The sequence below is a fragment of the Malurus melanocephalus genome, unplaced genomic scaffold (genome assembly GCF_030028575.1).
Source record: "Malurus melanocephalus ecotype Western Australia unplaced genomic scaffold, MMel_1.1 scaffold_329, whole genome shotgun sequence".
NCBI lineage: Eukaryota > Metazoa > Chordata > Aves > Passeriformes > Maluridae > Malurus > Malurus melanocephalus.
This window is the reverse complement of record NW_026623561.1, coordinates 419,482-445,155: the sequence shown is the minus strand read 5'-3', so window position 1 is coordinate 445,155 and position 25,674 is coordinate 419,482. Positions and strand designations below refer to the sequence as shown.

Here is a 25,674-nt window from a genome sequence, read left to right as displayed (position 1 = left end):
GCACTATGACGCTCACTTTGCTGCCTGTAATTATTGCCCTCGGATTTTTCCACCAGCAGTGATGCCMTATCTTGCTCCATCAGGCTTCTGTGTTCTTGTACGCCCTTAATTTCAGATGAAATGCCACATATTAGCATCACTGAAGAGGAACTCAAAGTTGCAAATGAATGCAGGGGAAGCAGAAATACAGGAGGAAAGTTTTTTTTGTCTTATCTCCATGTACAGATTTTATTTTAAGAGAAAAGCATCTAAATATAGATGTATAAAGAGTGGATAAAAAATTAAGCTCCTGGTACAAACTCAGTCCTTTGACTAAAATTCTACAGTTTTTATCAGGGTGCCTACTGCCTCACTATTAATAGGCATCACTACATTCTGACATATATAAGTTGCAACAAACAACATAGAATTGTGACTCAAATCAGTGAAAAAAAGTAAGTTTTTCTGACAGAAACTCTTTTTTCAATGCTAGTAAGTATTGTCCTGTGAGTGAGACAAAACATCAGAAAACAGTAATAAAAATTCCTGAGGTGTCAGACTGTAATGCAAAACTATAGATCACAATAAAGCTYACTGAATTAAAAACCAAACAAAGTAAGTCTTGTGAAGCAATGGAAAATGTAACTTCACATGTTCCATAAAGAAGTCAGATCTTGCKTTACCTCAGGTGTCCTGGATGCATTTAAACCTTAAACTTATTTTTATCTGTTTAATCATAATAAGCCACTACCTCAGGGCATGCTATTTTTGGAAACAGCGAATGGGACAGTGGAGCAAGTGAGTGACAACTAGTAGCAGGTTTTAATAAAACATGATCCTCCCATAAGAATGTCAGCTTGGCACGACGGATGGCATTGTTGTGCGTGACAACCATTAACATGGAGTMATTTTCCTACCTGCTCTACCCTCTGCCTTATTTAGCTCAACAACTCCAAGTCTCCCAGGTCGGCTGCGCTGCAGAGGGCTGAAGGGAAAGGCTCCTTGTAGTGTGATGACAGCACTGTGCAGCAGCAATTTAACTGGGGCTCTTGAATAGGTGCCCAGACTAAATGAGTCCCATCCTATCACACCAGAATTTCTGGGTTTTGATTTTTTCCTTCCCTCCCATATGCAGCCCTGAAAATGCTCTGCGCCTCTTGCTCTGCAAACACTTAGGGATGAATTCCCCGGCTGCTGGAAATTAGTGCAGAAATCAGCAGAGCTGCAGTGATTTCCAACACATTGGAGTCTAAACGTCATCTTGTTTTTATTCTCAATCTGAGGATGGCRGCACTCAATCTGATTTGCCCTTTTTACTGAAGAATCAGAGGCTCAACAGGAATTTCAGGGAGCCCCCACTGAGGCCAGCCTTGCCTGGGGCGATGGGGATTTGGGCTGCRCAGAGGCTGCAGGACCTGCCCTAGTATGAGGCCAGCCTCATCTGACACACACATACACACATGTGTGAGAGTAAGGCTGGGAAACGAAAAAATAAACCACATTGTAACCAAAACGATGTGTTTACGTTCCTAAGAGCATCTGTAAGGGAAACAAAACAGACATATTTTATGTTTCACACAAAATTTCCACATGACAGGTAAACTACACAAATGCTACCTAAGGCAGCCAGAACCCGAGGTCAGCGCTGCTGGCAGCTTTGCCGGCACCAGTGTGGAAAGAGTGAGGAAGATGACGCATCCCTTTGAAATAGACAACGGGAATTTGCCCCCATCACGAGCAATACAGTAATGCAAATTGATCCTGGTGAAGAGTTTTCCTTCTCAGTCTAGTGCCCAGCAGTGAAACMGTGCTGTCAGACCCCAGCACTCAGTACTCATGAATCATGCCCTGAAGCATGACAAGACTGGATTCAAAATCGAAACAAATTTTAAACAATTCTGCATTTGCCTATGTTTCTAGCTTCCAGAYGTCTCTGGCAGCGTTAAATTCTGAACGTAACCAAAATGAAACTCCCTTTTTTTTGTCTTTTTACTCTCATATTCCTGATCCCATCCCTCAAGGTTTGCTGTACCTCACAACTGTCCAAGCTGTCAGCTACAGGATGGATAACATTCGAGACACAAGGCTCTCAAACTATCCTATGGTTAAAAGAGCAAGGTTAAAGCCCACCTGATGGCCCCAAGGGCTGGCAGCTCCCAAGGTTTACCAGCAGGGAATAGGAGAGGGGGAGTGGAACCGGACCATCCCACAAAGCTCAGTCCTGAAGGCTKCTACTTGGACACTTCATGCCCTGCCAAAGGAGCATCCCATGCCCAGGCATCCAGCAGAGCGCTGCTGACTTCTGTGGGCAGCTGACACCAACCTTTAGGACCTCACATGGCCCTCTGTTTCAGGCCAGACCTTTCTATGTAACTCAAGAAAGGGCTTTTCTCCACGTGCTGGAAAAGTGACAGATTAGCTTTAGAAAAAAAATAATTCTGGGAGTACAGGAGGGAAAAAAAAGGAGGAAGAGAAAGTCCATAATCTCTATGGCTTACTGATTTCAGAGTTTAAAAAAAGCCAAATAAAACTGAATTTCTCTATCGATTATACAATTATTAATCTTTTTAGAAGCTTTTCCAACATTGCACATAATGAGCAATTCATCAAAGCATATTAGGTGCCACAGAAGTTGCATTCAATATAAAGGGGTCATTAAGTTTCTTGTAATTGCACATTACYGAAGCTTTCGTTAGTTCTAAATCAAATCAATGGGATGTGCATGTATGGTCTTTAATTGACTTTATGTAATAATAGTGTGGCCCCTAGTGATCCACTGGAATCCTCCAAAATGAGCCACCTTGCACTGCTGTTCATAAAAAAACAGCTTGTGTGCAGCTGGGCATATCAAATAAAGCAAAGAAATAATGAATGGAGGAAACAAAGAAATACCTTAGGTCATGCAGCAGTATTTGCTGAGTGCCCTTTTCTTTCCATGGGTAGAGAATGGCCAAAAGACTTGACTTTTCTTCCACACAACCAGCCTCAAAGTCTGATGGACTTGAGCAGGAGTAACATGGTCTCAACARTGGAAGTGTCCTGGAGATAGTTTAAAACAGGGTCTATATGATCTTTTTCTGAGCAAGAAGGGTCTGGTTGCCTTTTTTTTTTTTAATAGACTCAATTTGCCCTATTATCCTCACTATCATCAACACCTCTTTCCTTACAGCCCTTTTCATCAGCAAAGTGCGTGCCAWACAGAAAAGATCAGTGCCATTACTCACATCACCCAGCAAAGAGGGCACCCAGGCAGGGACAACCGGACAATGCCACTGTGCAGACCATAYACAGTGTCCTATGGCACAGGGGGTGGCCACTGCTGGGACACATCTGCACCTCGCCTGCTTGAAGGCTGAGCCTTGTTTGGYAACCTCTCATCCACAGGGGTTTTGCTCAGTTGGATAAAAGAAYGGCCATGAGGTGACTCTGTGAGTGGCCACATGCTGTTTAATGTAAGAGAAAGGCTGGGTGGGGGAAATAAAAATTTTATGTGTTTGATAAGAGAAAAGAAATMCACCTATGAGCCTGCTGGGGACTAGGCTGGGAAAGGTCATGCTAGCCAGGGGAAATCCTTAGGTGATGGAACATAGCTGCTCATCCTCAGCAGTGGGCACAGAAGCAGGGCTGGCTCTGGGAATCTGAACTGGTGGCGGCAAACAGCCTGCAAAAAAATGCATGCAATACAAAGCCGTCATGCAATAAGTTTGCTTTTGGTATGATGACCTGGTCACYACCATAATTTGAGCTGTACATTATGCCACAGGATTTAGTTTCAGACATGGCAGCATCTGTTGCTGGAGAACACTGCAGTTCAAAGAGGAGCACATGTCCTCTGTCACAACTCCTTGGACAAGAGCACTGGCAGCACTTAGTGATGCTCTTGCACTGGCTTTGCACCACACTAACTAGGAAAAGACCTTTCCATAACAAAACCCCCATCCAGTTTGAGTGGGAAGGTTTGATCCAGAGGCTGATTTAAGTGGACTCACTCTGGAGACATACCAATGCAGCTTGGCCATGGTGTGGAAACCCCCAGCCGAGTATTACAGGTGCTATTCCCAACATGGAGATGGGGCTGTGGAAACTACTGCACCCAGACTGTTCCTGGATTCCAGTACTCCTTGAATGCTAAAACCGGCTACAGCAAGAACCTCCAATTATAGCAGCTGGAAGAATACTCTTATTTGTACGTGGTCCCAGTGTGACAGAGCTGCAAACAAGGCAAAATGTCTCTTCCTCTTTTCCCCTCTCCCACATGCTGTGCCGAGCTGCAGAATGGCTCACGCTCAGGCTGGACTGACAGAGCAATGTCAACAGTAAAAACACCACATACAGTTGCAAGAATTCAGTAAGAATCACAGCTGGGCTCCCAGAGAAGACAAAACCTTCCCCCTTGCAGSTCAGAGCTTAACACAAGACCCCTGCTGACGCTCAGCGCTTTCCAACTGAGAAGAAATTTATTCTGCCCCGAGAACGAAGCACTGTAAACCTGCAGCCAGCACTAGAGAACTCGGAAAAAGGCACTTGAGAGCAGGCGTACAACACTCATCTCTCACACTTAAGGACCTGAAATTTTATTCAAAATGTTTGCATTACACTCTCCAAACAACCACTCACAATGTGCAACAGGTTTCTTTTCTGCCTCTTTTTGAGTACCTAGACTTCAAAACCCTTGCTTCTCAAAAGCTGAGAAATGACAGGGTGCTCCCATGGCCCAGGCTGCGATCTCGCAGCACATTCAAACTCCAGCAGGAGTTGGCCTGTGCTTTTGAGAGATGCCCCAGGCAACAAAATGAGTGGAAGGACTTTAACAGTAATTCAAGAGGAGCTTAAAAAAATKTATTAATGCTACAATGAAGAAAACTGGCTGCTTTCATGAGATTCATCCGGGTCAAATCAGCCAATTCAGAGCAGGAGGTAAACGCATGGAGCCTAACCCAGCAGCTTTGGAAAACCCACACCACTACACTGTGCTTGAAGGGGCAGGCAGGTGCCCACTCCCTGGGGAACTCAGCCAGGACATGCCGACCGCAGGATCTAGCTGTGGGCATGCAGATGTGCAACATCTGGCTTTCTCTTCGGAAGCATCCTTGTGACTAGACCAACATAGCAAAGGTCATGTCTTGCTGAAGAAGACACGTGAACCAATCTCTTTTCAGGCTGGGGCTCTGGGGCCATCAAGGACATTCCACTGATGACATAAAAGAGAAAAGTGCAACAAAGATTTTGATGGAAGGCTGCCCAAATTGATTGTTGTTTGCTCCACACAACAGCCCTTCTGGTGCACCACACCTTTTGTAAAACATAGTTCCATTAAACAAATTAGTATCTCCAGTAGTTTCCGTCTACACACATTTCTGAAATACTTTCATTCCGAGCTGTTTTGAGAGGAAACATTAAAAAGAATGGAAACCTGGCAATTAATCAGATGGAAACCTTTGTTTCCATTTTACAGAATAGGAAAAAAAGAAGTGAGAATTATAAAAAGAATACCCAGCATTAACTGCTAAGTAGGGAAATGAAAGATTAGCAGAGGCCAGGGACTGGGAGCACTGGTGTGATGCATGGGTTTACCTGCAGCTGGACATGGTTCTAAAGGGTGGGTCAGATCTGTGTTTGCCCTTCTCGTTCAAACCCACACAAACATYTAGTTAGAAACTGGGTTTTGACAGATGAAAATTCTATTTTCTTAAAAACTCACGAAATGAAAACCTTGAAAATTTTTTTTAAAGCATGGACAAAAGACTCTCCTGGTCAAGACACAGGTGCTGGGGAGACACCATTTCCTCCCTTAAGGTTTCAACGTAGTGTCTGCCACATAATTTTATCCATTCAATGAATTTCTTTTTCCAGACATCTGCCAAGAGGAAATAACTTCACTGTATTGGGAGTCTGGGAATCCTAGAAAACAATCTTAAATCCATAAAATAATTGAAGTGCAGTTTTACTGAGCTGTTCAGTTCGATTCTGATTTTTACTACAATGTCAACAAGAGTTTAATTTGTTTTAAAGTTTAGGTTCTTAAATCTGAGTGATATACGGTAGTTTACAGCTTGCTGGCAACAGCTACTGTGGAAAAAAAAATGGAAAGTGCATATAAAGGCGGTTCTAACTTTGACATTGTGAAAGCAGRGAGCAGTGCCAAGAGCAGCAAACAGCATGGCTTTCCCAATCCTGGCTGGCTTTAGGGACTGCTTGCTATTGACATCAGTCGCTATGGGATACATTTCCCTGCTCTAACAAATCTCATCTGGAGCCTGTAATTAAAAAAGAAATGTTTCAAAGTGTAATTTCTTTCCTTAAAACATTTACAGATGTTAACTAGATTGATAATAGWGTGAGATGTCTGTGGGTGGACATATTCCTCCTTATCTGCTGTGTCAAAGAGGACAATTTATTTATTAAATCCAGTTCTAAGGGTAGTAATTTTTCTGTGTACATCTTTGTGCATGGGGGTAGTGGTGTCTTCTTTTCTAAGCTGCTTGCTGAATGAAGRATTTGGAGGTGTTTTTCTTTATAGTTTTTTTGTTTTCTTTCAGAAGTTGTCTCCAAAGTCAGCCTGATTTAAAAGGTACTCAGAGTGACTAAAAATGTCTTTGCTGAGCAGATTAAGAAGTATCCCATCTGAGCTGTAAAATTACAATAAAAATGACAGTGGCAGTAATAATAATAATAATAATAATAATAATAATAATAATAATAATAATAATAATAGTAATAATAGTAATAATAATAGTAGTAGTGATGTAAGTTTCCTGCTCCAGTGATTTTCCATCAGTGTCTTTGGCTGGCGCTCCTTGGTGAGCGCTGCTAAAAGCATTTACAGGAGCCGCTGGACAGCAGGGAAGCTGATCTGCTTCAGGTGCACACCGTACATGCGAGGGGGAGAACGTGAAAAGAGGATGAGAAACACATGTCCCTGGGGAGGCCAAAGGGGTTTTCTCAGCTGTTGGAGAGGGTGCTGGCCCTGGCTCTGCCATGGAATGCTGCTCCCAGCCAAGCACTCCCCATTCCACATGGCTGTGTGGAGCATCCCCCTGGTTCCCTGCAGGAGGTGATGGCTGAAACTCTCCTTCCTAACCCATGCAGCCCAGTTGTCTGTTTGGGCCTTTCTCTCTGCCAACATCCCCCTCCTCTCCCTTTTCATTTTCTTTTTTCAACCAGCTTTGACTGGAGCCAGAGCCTGGGGTAAATCAGAGGAATTTCTAGATTTTTCTGAGTGCTGTGAGCTTTCACTGTTTTCCGGTACCTACTTCCTGCCATATCTAAAATAACAGCAGCTGCAGGGACCTGATAGAGAAGAGCTCCAGGGGAGAAATTCTCACAAATGGGGTGGGAAAGAAAAAAGGAAAAGTAGGAAAAAAAGAGACTTATTAGGGARATGATAACACAGAGAGCCAGCATCAGATTCATTGTTGGAGTTGATAGCACTGTAAGCTGTGGTTGTTGTTGTCAGAAAAAAACAAATCCTGTAAAACGTTCATGGGAATGAAAAGTCTCCATGTTTGCTGGGATAACAGAGGTAGCTTTACAGCACTTGTCCTATTGTATGGAGTATCATGCCTTGATTAGCTAATGTCTCTGAGGACCAGATAAATGAGGATGAATGTTCTGCTTTAGAAGCTCTCATGCTTTCTCTTTGGCATGGCTATCTACGAAGAACTGCAACAGAAATCTTTGTACACATAAAGAAGGCCCTCTCTTCAGAGAAAAACATCACAGAAAGTGAAAATTGTTGAAATTACCCTGTTTTTCACTGACAGCACACAGTGAGAGTTGTCATTGTCTATTACAGACCACATGAACATGTACAGCCACTCAAGAGACTTMCAAAATGGTCCCACAAAGGGATCCTACATATTTGTATGAGAACTACCCCAGGAGGAGAATGTCTCTGTCCTACTGGCATAAAGGGGGACAGAAACAGACATGGTGCACTCCTACAAAATACACTTAAGCACCATTCGCTGTGCAAGAACACACTGAGAAGTCCTTGAGATCCCTTGAAAACAACACAAACGTTACTTTAAATATCAGCACATCCAAACAACCAAAGACAGTGCTCTTGAAACACCGTCAGTCAGTCACACTGACTGAAAGTCACACATGTGAAATCCAGGCAGCATTTCAGATTATTGTATGTGCCATTTGTCTTAACATATTAATGTAATTCTACAGTTACTCTGGGAACTATAACCTGTATCTGCATCAACTTTTGGATCCTGAATTTTTCACCCAATATTAGAGATTTTCATGCGTTATTTCTTTTCAACATAGGACTTTTTTAAAAAGAGCGTTAAGGGACAGGTTATTGTGATTGTGAACTGGAGCCTGACTCAAAGAGTGCAGGAGACAATAGAAAAATTTGTACTCACTTCAATGAGGTTTGCATCAAGTTCTTATTCAACACAGACAGATACATGCAAAGGTGGTCTACAAATGCTTGATGTACTGGTCTGATAGCTTTGCAGGAAAACATATCAGTCACTGCATTGTAAACACTCTATTTTGTTCATTATTCCCAAAAGATCGTTTGAAATGTTGTAATGTGGTTAGGCAAAAGAGGCATGTCGATCTGTTCTCTTATTTTGCTGCAATTTTGAAGGATGCAAGAGTTCCTTGATGTCAGCAGATTTCTGATTTCCACCACTCAAACAGGACATGCACATTTCTTTGTTTACTTCAGTGTGTTGGTTTTAGTGTATATGCATGTAGTCTGATCATAGAGGCCGAACTTTCTAGGGAATAGTGAAAAACCATGCACAGGGTTTTAGTAGCAGCACGTAGTTTTGCTTTTCTAGATTTTAAACTGCTTTTCTAGGACGAAAAATCCTTGCTTCGCTTGAGCACACGGCTCAGCTGCCAATTTTTAATTGTTAAAACAAGGCCACGTCAAACTACTTGATTCTTCCTATCCACAAAAGAGACGCCTTAAGATATGAACCATATTTGGTTCATATTCAGGTAGTTACACAAACTAGCCAAGATTAGACAGACTAGACAACATTCTGGCATAAAAGCATAAAACTGAAACTAGCTAAACCATTTTTTTATAAGTCCCCCCGGACAATACAAAGAGAGTGAATTTGTATTCCCTCAAAAATAGAAGTAGTTAGAAAATATGAGGCGTTGCCTAATCCCGTTTTAAGCACTGTTATGGCTGTGCTGTATTACAAATGCTTCTGGAGCAATACACTTATAGCAGTAAAATGGGTAAGGAATTTGGGGGAAGGATTAACGAGCTTTCCTTTCACACTAGACTAGATCAGATCACAGTAGGAGATCAATCTGCAACAACTCCCAACTTTTGTTCAAGAAAAGCGAGCACAGTGAAGGTCAGAGACAGACTAAAGAGCATGGCAATTATTTACTGACATGAGACTGGAAAGAATATCACATGGAGCACAGCTTGGACTTCAGACACATAGGAAAGAATGGTTCATTTTATGCCACTAATCATAGCCAAGGATTAAGATATTTTGGAAAAGCCCTATTATTTCTCATTCTGCAAACCAGGATTTCATTACTGGTAAATCATGAAGTTTATGAAGTCCATTCATACAAATTAATTTCCTTTCCTGATTTCCATTGGCATGTGTGACACAGATACAGATAAYAGAAATAAAAGTCTGCAAAGGAAAAGAAAAAGATACACAGAAATGTCTGTTAGAACTTAAAAGCAGGGTAATCTCAAGTAAGGATGTAGCTAGAACTGTCCCTGCAGCTAGTACATTCATTCTTAAATAAATTGGTTTTGGGTCTGAATAGGTAGAAATCAGAGCAGCTGCACAGCTAGATGGATCTACACTGACTTATGCAAGTTGCCTCTATCAACAATAACCAAAGGTAAGTTCTCCCATTCTAAGGTTTTCATTTTGCAACACCAATGTAGAATCAAGATGTCTTTCTTGTATTATGAGAAATATTCCCTCCTAGACATCTTAGCGAAGAATTCTTACAATTATTTTASTGTCACAAGATGTGGGGCTTTCCCCTTTCAGAGGTGCTTCCCCCCAATGAAAGTTTGTCATATGAAATGTAAATCTGTCTTCAGACAACTTTCTGAACATCAACATTTTTCCAAAAATAGGCACAGGGAGGTGGTGGCCACATCCTCAGGAGACCATGCACGACAGAAAGCATGATACAGCCTCATCTGGTGTCACAAGCATCTGCCAGCTCCTCCCTGAAGCAGGATCTTAGCTGACAACAGAAAAATTGTGTTGGTTGCTGGAAAAATCTAGATTTTATCATCAGAGAAACCATAAAAACAGGCCTGAAACATCAGGTACACATCTGGCTGACCTCTGGCTGGCTGACCAAATGTTTCCAGGGTCACAACTCACACCATGAGACATTCATAGGCAGCCCTGTATCTTACCCCCTTCATCACTAAAATAAAAGACAGTAGATTTGCTGCAAATTTCGTAAGATTTTTTTCCCTGTAATATTCACCTCACAACCAAAGAAAAGGTCCATCCATTTGTAGATTTCTTGGCAGGAAATCTGGCATCTCTACTGAAGTCTGCTCACTTTTCACTGTCTGCTCACTTTTCATACTCTCCTCTGTGCTGAGTGCTTGAATCCAAAATATTCCTTATAATAATAAAGTCTACCCCACAGTTAGCTAATGGTACTGCTATGCAAGTGCAGGCCTTGGTTCCAGTGAACTAGTTCATGGCAGCAGAAGGCGCTCTGGTTTAAGATGGGGATGTTTCCCACAACAAAATTCAGTGGAAGGAAAGGGATTACAGAGTTTTCTCTCTTACTTTAGCAGGTGATTTTTTTTTTCCAAAGTATCCAAGTCTTTGGTCTGGAAATACTTGGAAATTTTTGATAAGACGCCACTCAGTCCAGGTGCTTTTCCTAAGATAATACTAAATATAGCTTTGGAAACTTCAGAAAATGTCCTCATTTTTTTCTAGTTCAAAATTTTTTTTTGCTACTACACTGCCTTTATTTAAATAGCTGACTCTAATTGATTCTTTAATATAGTGATTCATAATCTGTTGTGAATCTTCTGTTAATTTACTTGAGAGTCTGTTATTATTTCCCCTGATTTAACACATCCTGTTTTAGAACATCCATCGAAGTTGATGGAAAAAATTTTCATGGCATTTGGATCACATCCTAGATGTAACTTGAATGCCATCTTTCGAAAGTTGCAAAGTAAGGGGATTTCCTGTTTTATTCTTCAATTGTATAACCCTGAAAGTGTTTTCTTACAAATCTTCAACTGCCTTGTCAAGATCTGATCACTTCTACTCCTTCTAGCACTATTTTTTCTGGGTTGTGTCCAATTGGAGAAAAGTCAATGGATAATATATTCGTATTTTGCTCATTTTTACTGGATGCCCTGTTACACTATAAGTCTTAAAACTGATACGAAAATATTTCACTAAATGCAGGTGATGGCACTGTATTTACTCAAAAGGCTGCTTTCCCACTCCCTTTGTTTCCACCATATTTCTGAGGGTTTTTTGGTCTCCCTGTGGGAGTTTGCTCCATGCAGTGACAGCTCTGAAGCCCTTTCTGTGCCCCTTAGAAAACCTTTGACAGAACATGGAAATAACCCGTGGGGGTATTTGGGGGTCCTGCCCCAGGGAAGCTGCCCACCAAACCTTTCCACCTGCAGGCAGTGGAGCCATCCCACTGCAGGTCAATACTGGGAGACAGGCTCCTAAAACACCTCTCCTTGGATCTATGTATGTTTATTGTGCACAATGCTCATTTCACCATCTCCTCTCATTTTTCTCTGGAATTAAATTATTTTGGGGCAAAGTGAGGTATTCTTTAGACATACTTTTCCATGGCAGTCAAATCCTGGGCTCTTACTACTCATTTGTACCATTTCACTTTTAGACAAACTCCACTCTCTCACACCCACACTCATCCTTTCCCCTCTTCTTCCAGAATTCATCTTTGCTCATCTATTCTATTTTTTTTTTTTTTGTTTTAATGGGAGGTTATATTTAACCCTCCTCTCATTTCTCTTTTTCTCAGGCCTTCTTTCACTTTAATTACGCCATCAGGTAGTTTCACAGCAATACTCGAAATCTGAAACACTTTAAAATGCTTGCTAACTGTGCTACAGCTTCATGAGAAATCTTTTTTTTTTTTTTACTTTTTTTACTAAACTTCCCAAATAGAGTAAAATGAACATACAAACATGGACATGCCTGTACTTGTCACAAAGGGTCCCATCCCTTCCTGTGTGCTGAATCCTTTGCAGCTCCATTCAGAGCCCCWGATTTGATGCGGGTCCTGGAGCCTCAACACAGATCTGCCTCTGCCAGCAAACACACACCAACTCAGCTGAGGGCTGCAGCTATCTCTGGAATTGTGAGTTAGCTACTGAAACAGCACAAGAAGCTGCTTTCACGTTAGCACGTCCTTCTGGCAAACCTYTCCTTGACTTTGACACCACTGGTTCCTTTTTAAGACTTTAGCTTACCACTGAAATGCTATTACATATCTGGAATATCAGATTGCAAAAAGGTAAATCTGAACCCTCTAGCCCCAAAAGCCACGGCCACCTTTATCTCTACAACTCTGACTATGTGTTGAATAGGGTGGAATCTGCAGCTTGTCTGGTAACAGTGGAGGTTTGCAGCTCCTACCAAGCGGTGAGTTTGTGGTTTAAATAGATGGGAGTGTGCTTTTGTGGCCTGTAAAGGTCCAGCTTAGGTTTCCAGAAAGAGTGGGGGAATTCCTGGACARTTCTCTAAAGCAGCCATTGCCCCTGGGTTTGTCTGCTGATGAAGAAAGCATAGCCTTCTCTCTGTGGCCAATGGCCCTCTCTGCCTTAGAATCAGTCTTGCTACTTTTTCTTTTGTAATGAGGCTCTTTCCTCATCCTAACACCCTCTCTGTGTGGAAGAAAAAAAGCAAGAAAAAATGCCTGAGAACACTTTCAAAGTTACCTAGGAGCTCAGGGTCTGGAACAGAGCAGCCATCTCCATCTGTGGTGGCCCGTCCAGAGAGATCTTGTGCAGTGTCTGGCTGAGGTAMAACTTGCCAGAACTTGGACCCACTACAACTCTCTGCAAAACCGGAATCTGTGTGGCATCAATTCAAACAACTTCAGGAAGCTCTAGCCTCTGACTGCTGGGGCCCATGGTATGTAGTGCAATGGTTAACAGCCAGTGAGCCAGGGAAGTCTCTCAGAACAAAGAAAGCAGAGTGTGTAATTGAAAAAAATCACAACCAGTTTCCCTTTTTCTATGGCAATTTCACCTAGTCATTTTAGACAAAAAAGAACATGTGAACCTCCCAGGACTACTGATCCAGARGCACTACTATAAGAAGAAGATGCCTGGAGAAGTTGATAATGCCTCATGCTGATGCTCTGAGGTGAAACGCCTCAAACCAATGGCTGAGTACAAGTGAAGCCTGCAGGTAGAACACAGAATCATCACAGGGAAAAAAGAAAAGTCAGCCAATAGTGAAGAGATTACCAGTCATTCAGTCTTCCAAAAGAATAACTGGATAGCAAAAGCTTGGATGCCAACWCCAGTGACAATCACAGCTTAGAGGGGTGAAGCAGCATGGAGCTGCAACAGTTCAGAAAATGACTGTGCACAACAGAACCTCCATGGGATRGGCTCCTCCACCTGACCTCATCTTTCTAAAAGGTTTCACTCAACAGGCACCTGTGTGATTTTCAGAAAAGTCAATCATGAGTAGAAGAGACTTGAATCACTCCTGCCCACGACAACTACCAAGATGCAAAATAATTAGAATATGAAGTCTTATAGCTCATTTCAGACACACTTTATCTGTGCATGGATTTGCATATGYAGGATAAAAGGTTAAAATAAATATTCTTCAGTTTTTTTATTTTTGGAGGCTTCTCTTGTGACCCAAAATAGTGGTTTTTTTACTTCTTAAGTAATCTGCAGAAGATTTTGCTTATGAGGTGGCACTGAAACACATATTTTCCCTGAAGCACTAGAAAAAGAACTGACTGCTGCTCCCAGGGTATCAAAATGGCTCGTAATATCTACAGCAATACCTATTCTGCAACCCCAAAGGTATCACAGTAGTCACGAAATGGAACAGATCTTCAGCCCTGGCTCTGACACAAATCCAACATCAAGAGCAATCAGGGCAGTATGGACATGAAGAGTCAAATCTTGTCTTCTGCTCTCTCTGCAGCATTATGGCTGCAGAAGGATCAGAATTAAGTAGAGAAATCGTGTTTTAATTGTGCAAAGAAAAGACAAGTGAGGAACGTTCTTGCATTTCTACGATGCTTGGATAATGAGCTATAATGAGTATCAAAGAATTTAATCCACTAATTATGGATTTGGATAACCTGTAGTATTGCTTTTTCAAGACTGTTCAAGTGCTCATAGTGCAATTCACGTGTTTAGGAACAATGCGATTTGGGGATTTTGACACACTTGTAGCACCATCTCACTCAGCTTTCTGCTATTTGTCTTGGAATAGGTTTCACGGTGTGCAAAAAGTAGAAGACCTACTGACAAAATGAAGCCTATGAAGGAGGCAGAGGGCTGGTCCAGCTCCCTGGTTTGCTGACAGATCCAGCCAGGCTGCCCAACAAGGAACAGGACCGCAGTTTTCCTACTGTATTTCTCACTCACAATTGTTCCCAGGTATTTGTAACGCCCAGGCTTTGCAGACTTCCTCAGTGAGAGAGGAGGAGGGGAACATTTTGAGGGTCTGCTTTTTTTCATAAGCTTCCTCCGAGCCTGGTGATAAGCCTGTTGTGGAAAGCCTGTGCCCCCTTTGGTTGCAATCAACATCAGCTCCTCTGAGAGGAGGAAARACCCGGAGCCAGGTTATCGAGCAGCCTGCTCTGGGCAGCCGTGGTCAAGCCGCTATCAGCCCCATGCCCCGGCCCCCAGCTGTCCGGCAGACACAGATGAAACAATGAGCGGTGCCACACAGAAATCTGCTTGGAAAAACTCCCTCTCTGCCTGTCTATCAGGGACCGGACTCCCATGAATGCAGCTATTATGTGTGCTTTAACTCGCAGCCACGCACTTGGTCYTGTTCCCAATGAACCCAAAGGGAATGGTGCTATTGACTGCAGTGGGAGTAGAGGCAGCCCCTCCACAGCTTGGGGATCCAGCAGCTTGCCAGAGCCTCTCCAAAGCACCGTACGTGAAGCCAGGGAGGCTGCTCCCTCTGCCACAGATGTGTTTGCCGGGCTGAGCTGCCAGCCCAGCTCTGCGGAGGAGACGTGGGGGCCGTGCCATGTTCTGCTCCCTTGAGAAGAGGGGCCCGCTACCACAACTTCCCCACAAGTGTTTTGACAGAAGGGGTTCCGGACATGAGAGCACGGAGGCCAAGGCACGAGGCCACACCTGAGCAGCTAACATTGCTCAGCTCAGCAGAAACGATTCAAACAAACAACATATTCCTAAAATAATTTGCATTGGGACAAAGCTTTCTCACGAATCTTGTGCTTCTGCAAGCCATGTATTTTCCTTGGCACTACTCCAAGCTTAAAAGCAGATGTAAATGTTACCAAGGCTCAGATACAGCAACTTCTTCTCTCCTGAGCCAGGGAAAACCTCGAGAAAATAACCAACAAAACTTTTACCATTTGAAATGGCAACAACCATTGATATAGAAATGGAACAATCAATCAGGCACAGGAGTGAGAAGAGACTTCTTCCAAGCTGCTCTCAGCTGGAAAGAGGGGGAGCAATGCAGCTTCAGCCAAACACTTAGTGACTCCAAATGTTAACACGAAGGTGCATGTGCAGATGCACATCAACCAAAGGCTGCTTTTTCAACACGAAAAATGCTTTCTGCAGCTTTCCTGTCACTTGGTCAGCCTGCTGCTCTCTCCACCAGTGTCTGGCATCCCTGAATGGGGCTGGAGCCACTAAGGGCTTTTCCTAAGGGACTGGACACTTCCTTGAAAGCCTGAGATTCAAGGACCTCCCTGGAAATCTAAGTGCTGATGTTGAAAGAAAGCAAAGTTCCCTACTGTGCTTCACAGCATATCACAGCTAAGAGGAAGGCAGGTCTGCTCTGTGAGCAGTTGCACACCTGGGGCTGCAGAAAACCAGAAAGGGCACTGAGTCTGGTCATCTGTGCTTCTGGGGGCTTTGTCCTGGTGGGCCTCCTGGGAGACCAATTCATCAAACCCACTAGAAACAGCAGAACCCAATCCTGCGGGTGTGTGGTTTTGTGTAACAGGATCCCCCTCCAACCCAGACATGCAAGTCCACTGAAGGTCTGGCTCGAAGGCATTACTTCAGCCCTCCCTTACTCCTCGCCTACAACCCAAGCCCCAAATGTTAACGACTCAGCATGTTTTATCACAGTAGCATGTACACTTTCAATCATCATTAGAGATGAGGAGGGTTTAGGCTCAGGCACCACGCCAGGTTAAGTAAAACTTTCCATGAGGAAAGCTATTTGTTTTCTCCCAGAGCTGTGAGGCTCGGCCAAAAGGAAGGAACGGGAAAGCTCGTCCAAGCCAGAAGTGTAGACAGTGTTACTGGACTTTGCAGACTACCTGCATGTTGTTCTAATGACATTTGGACTACTGGAAATCACTGAGTGAACTCAGGAGTTTTCAAAGGCATAATTGTGGCAGAAGCAGACTAAACTTAACGCCTCAAGAGCCAATTGCTTTAATCGTGAAACTGAAATGTATGAAAAAGGATACATTTCAGTGAAAGAATAATTCTGTCTGCTATGGTTCCTGTTCAAATAAACTATATCACCAAACCACGTGCATTTCCAGAATGTAGAGGAGTAAAAAAAGAACATATGGTTTAGASGCAAAAAACGTTCATATATACTGTATAGGAGATATATGGACTTGTCAGACATCTAACGGTTCAACACTGTAAGCAATTCATGGGAATGACATTAGCAATAGCTCATATTACATCCAGGAGTTACAGCTTTTACTGCAAAAGTTATTTTTAAAAGAGCCATGTTTAAAATGAAATGGCTGGCAGGACTGCAGCTTTCAGTAACACTTTACCTGTGGTTTTGCCACTTTTACATACTTATTGGGGGCTTAATACTCCCAATTTACCTTTTCAGAGTAAAATAAAAGTTGCAATGAGTGCATTCATTGGCATGGTGCTATAAAACTCACAGCTGTGCAAAGACAATCACAAGAACAAAAGCCTCCTTGTTTTAAAAACAGATGATTATGTGGTTCTGATACTTTCTGCTGGCCACATATCCAAACATCAGATACCTTTGTTTATGGCCTGTGTATTTTCATCTTACTATGCAAAGATTTATAGATCTGGTCAAGTCAAGATCAGGATAGAGACCTTTATGAAGGAAATCATGTGGAGAGGAGAAGGCTGAATTAATATACAAAACTTCAGACAGGAGATCTGTCTTTCAGATATTGTTATTTCAGTTCTGGCTCCTACACAAGACTCAAGATATTCTGGAAAACATTTTCTTCAACAGCTTGTGGAACCCTGGCCTCATGGCTAGCAATGGGAGCATGCTCCTGATTTCAAGGCTGGGACCACATCTCAAAAGTTGAGATTAAAAGCCAGGCAAAGCTGGGATCTTCAGCTTCAACACTCATGCACTGACTAATCAAGTATCTTGATTAAAGAATGATCCAGGATGCTGCTTTGTTTTCAATTAAAAATTGCTTTTGTAAAGTTTTGTGCATTAATATAACAAATGGGACCACAGAATGAACAATACACCTTGCAATCAGCTGTGAATACAAGTCATACATTTTTTCCTGTTGGTAACAATGTGTTTCCCACTTGCTTTTTAGAAATAGCTTCATTTTCAACTATAATGAAAACTACAGTCTTTGATGCTTTTAATAGCAGGAAATAATTTCACAAATGAGTGTCATTCTGCTGCAGGTAAAATATCTAACAGTTTATGGGAGTGCCAGTTACAACCTGAAAAATGTTTCTTGGCATCAGCATGCTTAATTGAACTCTCTCCATCCTGGTGAAATGAAAGATTTGGAGCTCAGTTCTGTGTTCCACACAGGCTACACTAGGTCCAGGAAAAGGAAATGGGGATGGAGGAAAGTGATTTCAAGTCACCTTCAGCATCTCCTGTTGTGAGCCTGGCCAGTTCCCAGCTGCCTGAACATCCGGAAAACTGTGTGAGCTTCCACTCTCCTGCCTGTGGCTTGGGGTTACTTCTACTGCTAATAAAAACAGTTAAAATTCTGAAAAATTGTCTGAGCTGCCCTAGTCAACAGAACAGAAGGAGGACTAGTTCAAGAGCAGACTAGCGTAGCTTTTGACTCAAGTACTAGTTAGACAACCGCAGAGAGGAACACATTAAAAATATAAATATAAAGATGTCAAAGATATAAATCATGTAAATTTTCATGTCTGGTTCAAGGGACCAGGAAGAATTCTCATCAGCTAGTAGCTTCCCCAAGCCATTCATCTCTTTGGGCAATACTAACTCCACTCCATGTCTCAAAGGGCTGTATAGCAGACACATCAATGCCTAGATAACATGTATTCCCTTAAAAGAAGTTACAGCATGGATTTGTACTAAAGAGGTCCCTCAAGCCTGCCTGCCTAGTGGCTCTYCATGAGCCCCACCACCCCAGCACCCCATACTAATCCCTGGTTAGATCTGAAAGGGAGATGTCACTTAACCTTCACTGTCTAGGGCAGGGGTAGCACATGCACAAGGAGATGCCATCGGTCCCAGCATCACCTATGAGGTGCCCCAGTGTCCTGAAAGTTTCTGCAAGAGCTCCTGGTGCAGAGGACAGGAGTCACTCTGTCTCCCCCTGCAAAGGACCATGGACTCTTGCAGACAATCAAAATCAGGCATAAATATCAATATTTCAACCACTTCGAATCAAATTTTCCTGCAAAAGCAGCAAAGACAGTCAGCCATAATCTTTGCTAAGAGACTGAACTCAAAATGATTTGAAACGGGTGCTGGTATCCCAGCCAGATACCTTTCAGTATCAAGAGCACAGCCATAATATATCAGGTATCACTTTATGGCGTGAGTTTTAAATATGTTCTGTATGTGGAATCATATATTCACATACTGAAATGGACAGCACATTTAATGAGTAGTCCAGGTGGCTACTGTAGATTTTGATTTAAAATAAGATGGCCAAAACTGGAACTTATTTGCCAAAATTGAATTATCTTCATGTGCTTCCTTTTTATCACTTCAGCTACCCACCTTTACCAAAGCAGAAAAATGCCATATAAAGGATGTATATTTATATGAATTAATTGACTGTTTTTTCCATCTGTACTTTGCAGTGTAAATGGTCTATATTTGGACATATTCCAGAACTAAAGGAATGAATATCACTTTGAACCCATAAGCTGAAACAAAAATATTTCTGTTTATACCCAGTCCAAAACTGCTCTATGTATATTAGATACATGAATCAAAACTCCCTAAAGTGGTAAACAAGCAACCAAAATTTTATCAGATATAATATGGGAAAATCAATTGGATATTTTATTTGTCTGGTAGATGTTAGATGTAAATACCTTGCACTTCTTTGATACTTTTAGGTAAAACTGGAGGTATTAAATAGCTACRAGAGATGCTGTGAAGCTGTACTTATTAAATTGAGTCATACCTTGAGAATTTCATTTTTAATGCCACTAAAATATTTTGCTAATCAGGGATGAGGGAAAGAGTCATTACACTTKGAGCAGCAAGCAAGAAAAGCAGTTAAGTGCACCTGACCTGTCTCTGGCTTTCATACTGTTCACAGGTGCTACAGATATTCCACCCACTCCTCCAACCAGAAAAACACTTAGAGGTGGATATGATACCAGTAATTAAAAACGCTGATAGCTTAAAAGCTCCTATTTTTTTAAAAAAAAGTCTGGCACATGGAAAAATGAGTTGCTCCTATTCAGTATGAGCCCCTTGCCACGATCCTTTGATCCACTGTTCCAACCAGAGGTGTGAATGAAACAGCACCAGGCACAAAAGTCTTGCATGTGTGCTCTGCATTTTCTGTGCTGATCTCAATGAGCTGCACATCGTGGGACACCAGGARCCATCACTGGTGCTTTCCAGGCAGTCACCAGAGCGGACAAACTGCCCTTGGAGCCTGCGCGATGGAGCCCAGACGTCACCCTTCCGTAACTGATAGGTGAGCGTCAGAAGGGGATTTTTAACCAGGCAGGATGAGGTGATGAGGTGGTTGCTGGGGAGGATAAGATCACATCAGACATGGCTCGCACTTACTCTGGCCTGTTGGTGGCTGCTGCCATCCAGAGCAGCTCTGCAGCACCCCTTGACCCACAGCACCAGGCTTCCTGCCCCCTTCTCGAGGACTGGACACAGCTCCCGGCTTATGGACATGGTTCCATGGGCTGACACAACAGAAAACTAGGTGGATTTTGCTATTTTGGGTGGGCTAATTTTCCATTAGCCTGCTCTGCTGCTCCATAATCAATWGATACAACTTGAAGGAAGCAGTGAGAACATGTGACACAGCAAGATGGATTGAGGCCACGCTTTCCACAGGAGCCTGCAGCTCCATCAGATTAAACGTAATGTGAAACCTTCAAGAAATGCATATAGCATAGCCCTAAAATGGGCTCCCAGCTTGACTCACAGCTTCATGCTCCTGTGCTGTGTGCCTGAGCCATGCCAGAGCTCTGCATGGTTTGAACAGGGGGTCTTGGCCAGCACAAACTCAGCAAGAAATGCTTCCTGCCTTTAGCCCTTCTGCCACACACTTTCTCTGTCAATTGTCCAGATACTGAGACAAATGTGATGAGGGTAGTTGTCCACTCCAGATCTATACAGAATGGATGACCTTTTCTTCARGCAATGAGGCAAGGTTTAGATAGAAGAAGGCAGGTCATGTCGGTTGTGCTCTATCTGGGAGACCCCTGAGACAAAYCTAAGTATCAGTTTAGCCATTTCTGATTGACCCCCTTGAAGGGAACCAGTGGTGTTTAATTTTTGAAACTACAAAGGCTTGGGTTTTTCCTATTATACATTGTTACAAGGAGTGTTAAGTCTATGAATTCTTTCTTGCTCTGTAGTTCTTGTGGTCAGTCAGCCATAGAATGATTTTGGTAGCCTGCTGGGTGCCAAAGGGAAGTATATCTAGATTTGGCCAGCTGAAGAGATCTTCCAAGTCAGCCTCAAGTACCAGCACAGATACAGACAGTGGCTTCTACAACTAGTTCTGATCATCTGTTAGAGGACTGGTGTGCATGTGTGCCCAGARGAGAGTGATGGAACAGAGATGAGGTTAAAGGCTAAATCATCAACGCTTTGTCTAAGAAAATGAGCATGGCTGAAACAACTAAAACCTCTCTCAGACTACATGGTACAAAGTTCCTCTGTTCCTCCAGGAGAAACCTGAAATAGACATGGCTGAGGAGCTTCATTCACYCTTCATCCCTGAGGCACAGTCCCATCTCTTCAGCCAAAGGCAGCTTTCACGGTTCTGTCAGAGAAAAGGTTGCTGGATTTTTGAGAGCTAAAGCAGGAGGGCTGCCTCCTTCTTGCATTTTTCTATGAAAGGCAGGTACAGACTAGGTTTAGATCTATATGAATTCTCCTCCTTACATAGATAAATAGTTTTTTCTCTCAAATCCAAAATTTGGGCATGACTTTTTGTTTTGGTTTGTGAACATATCTCATTTAGTTTGTTGAAACTGAGCTCCTTGCAGCACAGGAAAGTGATAAAAAGTGCACACTGTATGAAGAAAACATGGTCACAAAAGGTGTGTTGTGCAAAACTAGTGACCTAAACCCCTAATTAGAAAAAATTCTGTAGACCTCTTTATCATGTAACCAATAATAAAATAATTTTCATAGAGTTGAAAAGCAAAGGGTTGCTACTCAGGCTCCAGAACGTTAATTTGCAATCCTAATTCAGTGAGTAGAATGCTGTTTAAAATAGAATGACAAAATGTCCTTTTTTAAAAAAAATCAGTGCAATGAACTCTTTGAATTCTCCCTGAAGGACAATCACATTCAGTTGTTCCTTGGCACCAATTAGCTTCAATGCAGCCATTTAAGAGGCATTTCTTCTTCAACTAGCATGGTGTATTATACACAGTTACATGGCTATGGGAAGGAAATTAAGGTGAGGGTCCAGAATACTACTGCAACACTTAGCAACAAATGCTAAATCACAGTTYAGTGAGGTCACATAACCAAATTCCATACTATCCCTTTTATTACACGCAACTAATAAATCTTTGGGAACTAGAGTCTTACAGTTTATTGCAGCATTTTAACTTTTCAGTGGTGCATGTAGGATATACATGCATACAGAATCTTATGAAACAAAAAACTCCCAAAAATCCCCCAAAAAAGACAAAAAAAAGCAGCAGCAAGACCACAATAAGAATGTGGGAAAAAAAGTAGTCTTAACGTTAGATGTAAACAGACTGAAAAGTGATGCTGAAAGATATGCCTCCATTTTTAATTTGAACCTTCTTAGCTGAAGTAGAGCAGTTTAACATTTAGTTTCAGTGAATAGGTTTTCACATCAGATGCTTCACTGTATTATGAATGGGACAATGTTAAATATGTTTTCACTGCAGCTCTGCCGGTCACTAGCATGGGCATAAGCCAAGAACATACAGTTAAGATTATTCCAACATAGCTAATGGTCATGCAGCTACAGCTCTATGCTAACAGCATTTAACGCTTAGATAATGTGTTTTCATTATTGCAAATGAAATRAAAGGGCCCTTTCCTGTATAAAGACAATCCAAGCAAAGTCTGCACCTTTCCACCAGGCTGTTAATTGAACTTTTTTCCACCAGGACTCAAAAGAAGGGGTGGGGTTAAGGGAACTCACTGATAGAGCAACATGGTGAACACAAACCTATGCTGTGGAAGACTTACCATCGTCCAGGTACATCTGGTCCAATTCCTCAGGTTCTCGCTTGATCGTTACAGGAATAGGGGCCAAATTATGATTACTTTCCTCATGCAACTCTGGCAATGACAGTGGTTGGGTTGTTGGAGACTCATTTCTGTGAACCTTCGGCAGTTGCTGCTGCTGTTGACCCATTATGGATGAGTGAGTTGGACTGCAGGACTGCAAATAGGTTGGCTCTTGGGTAACAGATGGAACTGGAGAAGAGGGACTGTTGGGATAGAGTGTTTGTTGATAACCAAGGGGACAGCTACTGCTCAGATGTAGACTCACCTGCGGCTGCAGCATGACGTGAGATGATTGCTCGGGGGGGTTTGGGTGCACWACTATAGGCCTTGGCACTTCCTGTATGGTGGGGACACCTCCAGAGGGCTGCTGAAGTCCGAGGTGACTGTGGCCCGGGTTGGGGATGCACTTGTAAGGAGAGGACGAAAGGTCGTGCAGCTTGGGGCTTGCGTTGGGAGAGGGTGACATCACGGTGTTTCTCTGCTGACAGGAGGCAAAGCTGGCCACGAGGCACGAACCRGGATCAGGGGGCATCATGATCTGCTGACTGTAGTACGGTTTAGAGAGAGGGCTTAAGCCTTGGTTCATTGGTCCACAGGTTTGAGCAGGCTCATAGTCATCTGTGGGTTCTGTTTTTATAATTGGAACTGTTAAAAGAAAAAAGGTTTTAAATAAACATGAGTTGCGTATTGGTATGATCAAGTTGGCTTGTGGCTAGGATACCCTTTGCAAAACAAACAACGTCGTGAATAAGACTCTGTGTGTCTTTTGCCTAGTTCTCCCACCCTATAAAAAAAAAAGAATGAGTCATCAGCACAAGAAAGTCACAGCTGGTTCTAATATTGAAAAGGACTATTTTCTTTGGACTCTCCTCCAGCACTAATGTGCTATAAAAATCTATTTGCAAATAGCTGTGCTTCAGTGGAAGCTTTGGACCCAAGGGTTCCATGGATTTGTAGTAATCAAGGCAAGAATTTTAACTTGGATAGACTACTGCCTTTCTACTGCTACTGATGGCCCATTTGATAAATGCCTGTACACAAAGTAAACTGGAGCATAATAAGGTAGAGATGGGGCTTTCAGAGTTCAATGAAGTTGTAAAGACACATGAAAAAGTACACAAAGTTTTCAATTATGAGGATATTTTGGAAAGAGCAGGATTTGATTTATTTAACTTTTTACACAATTGCATTTAATTTCTGCTCATGTCAGTCTCTGGCTACCAAGAAAAACTGTTCTACCCACTTTCCCAAATGATGCCCTAACTGAACCTAATAAGTCATGACTCTAAAAACTACCAGAATATAGACAGAAATKATTGTCAATGAGCATCAACTCAGTCATGACAAATGTAGAGCTGCTTTCTCATATAAGAGAAGATCCTTCCTCAAATCAAAGTGTYTTTTCAACATTTGCTTTCTCTCTCAAATCAAAGAGAGGTGGCTTTGAAGCTTCTCCTACAACAGATACAGTGCACAGGTAAAATTCACCCCCTTTCTCCACCAAAATTACAAATACTAGGGCCAGGCTAGACTGGAGATGTATTTTTTTCTGTACAGATACGACTCTAAAGCATACAGCAATTGAGTATGGATGCATAGTGGCATTTATTTTCTTTCTAAAAAATTTCCAGTGACACCAGAGAATATTTTTCAGAATATTCTAATAATCAACTCATCGTGGCACAAGGTCAATAATGAAACATCATTCCACAACTCAGCTCAGATACACGTGTGTTGCGTGAGTGTCTCTGACTGTATTTTTATTTGCATGTGCTTCACAAAAACCCTTACACATTGTCCAGCCATTTATTGTGTTTGTGCATGAGTCTTTTCGAGCCCCTTAAAACACATGTGTGTCCATCTGTACTTTTAAAACCTCTTTTAGTACTCCTAAATTTGCTGGTGGTGAATGCACTTCACTACCCTTGTTTTACAGTCCCCGAGCCCCTTGTTAACTTTGTTCCTTTTATGTTCTTTTACATGTAGATGCTTGCAACACTTGTTTCAAGATTTCTAGCACCCCTAGTAAAATCTGGTCTAKATATGTAACAGATGCACAGGTGCTGCTCAAGACAAATATGCCAGGGGTGATAGACTGTCATAGGATTTCTCATAATCTTATTTTCATCAGCTTGTGTGCTGCACACTGGCTAGCAGGGCCACTAATGCACTTGGTCGCAGAGAAGCAGATTCCAGGTTCAGTGACAGCTTTACAAAACTGCTATCACACCCTTWAGGAAAATGCAAGACCAAAGAAACGCACCTAGATAAACACAGCAGCTCAGATATTGTAAGAAAATACCTTTAACAAGTTCCTGAGCTAGCAAATGTTCTCACATGTTTTATATTAGGTTCACTGTGCTAGCACTAACCACAGCACAGCTGGAAATATGATGGTTGTTGAACACTGAATTTTCCCAATATATCACTGTTATAGAAACACCTGTGCTAAATAATTCCAACCTCAACCACTGGCAATACAACTCCAATAAACCCTGGAGTTGTCTGACTTGTTTTAACCTAGGGAAGGGTTACAGCCCTGGTGGCAGACAGGTTGGAGGCTTTACAAAAGGCAAGTTCCTGATCTCAGTGTGCCCTTCCATTGCAGCTCCTCTGCAGCACAACTTTGCTACCTGGTTTGCCAAGCACTTTTTTGTCACTTCATTCTGAGATTTTTCTTTACAAAAGCAATGCCATGGGGTCCATTTGGAGGTCTGGTTTGTGGCCATGAATATTGTGAATCTCTTTTTGTGTGTTGCTACACTGAAATACACATACTGCAGCCAATGGAGGACCACCAGTAAGTCCTGCTCTGCACCAGGTGAAGGACTGATGGGTG

At 42.4% G+C, this 25,674-nt stretch overlaps 1 protein-coding gene across 7 annotated transcripts in view; it reads right to left on the bottom strand.

The window, feature by feature from the left end:
• NFATC1 (nuclear factor of activated T cells 1) overlaps nt 1–25,674 on the bottom strand; it is a 111,581-nt gene that overhangs the window by 9,040 nt on the left and 76,867 nt on the right. For 4 of the 7 annotated variants that reach the window (XM_057377873.1, XM_057377875.1, XM_057377881.1 and 1 more), the window contains one exon: nt 22,794–23,480. In XM_057377873.1, coding sequence (XP_057233856.1) covers nt 22,794–23,480 — 687 coding nt within the window. Of the gene's footprint in view, nt 1–22,793; nt 23,481–25,674 lie in introns of those variants that run through there. The other 3 variants (XM_057377876.1, XM_057377877.1, XM_057377878.1) reach the window with 3 other exon arrangements.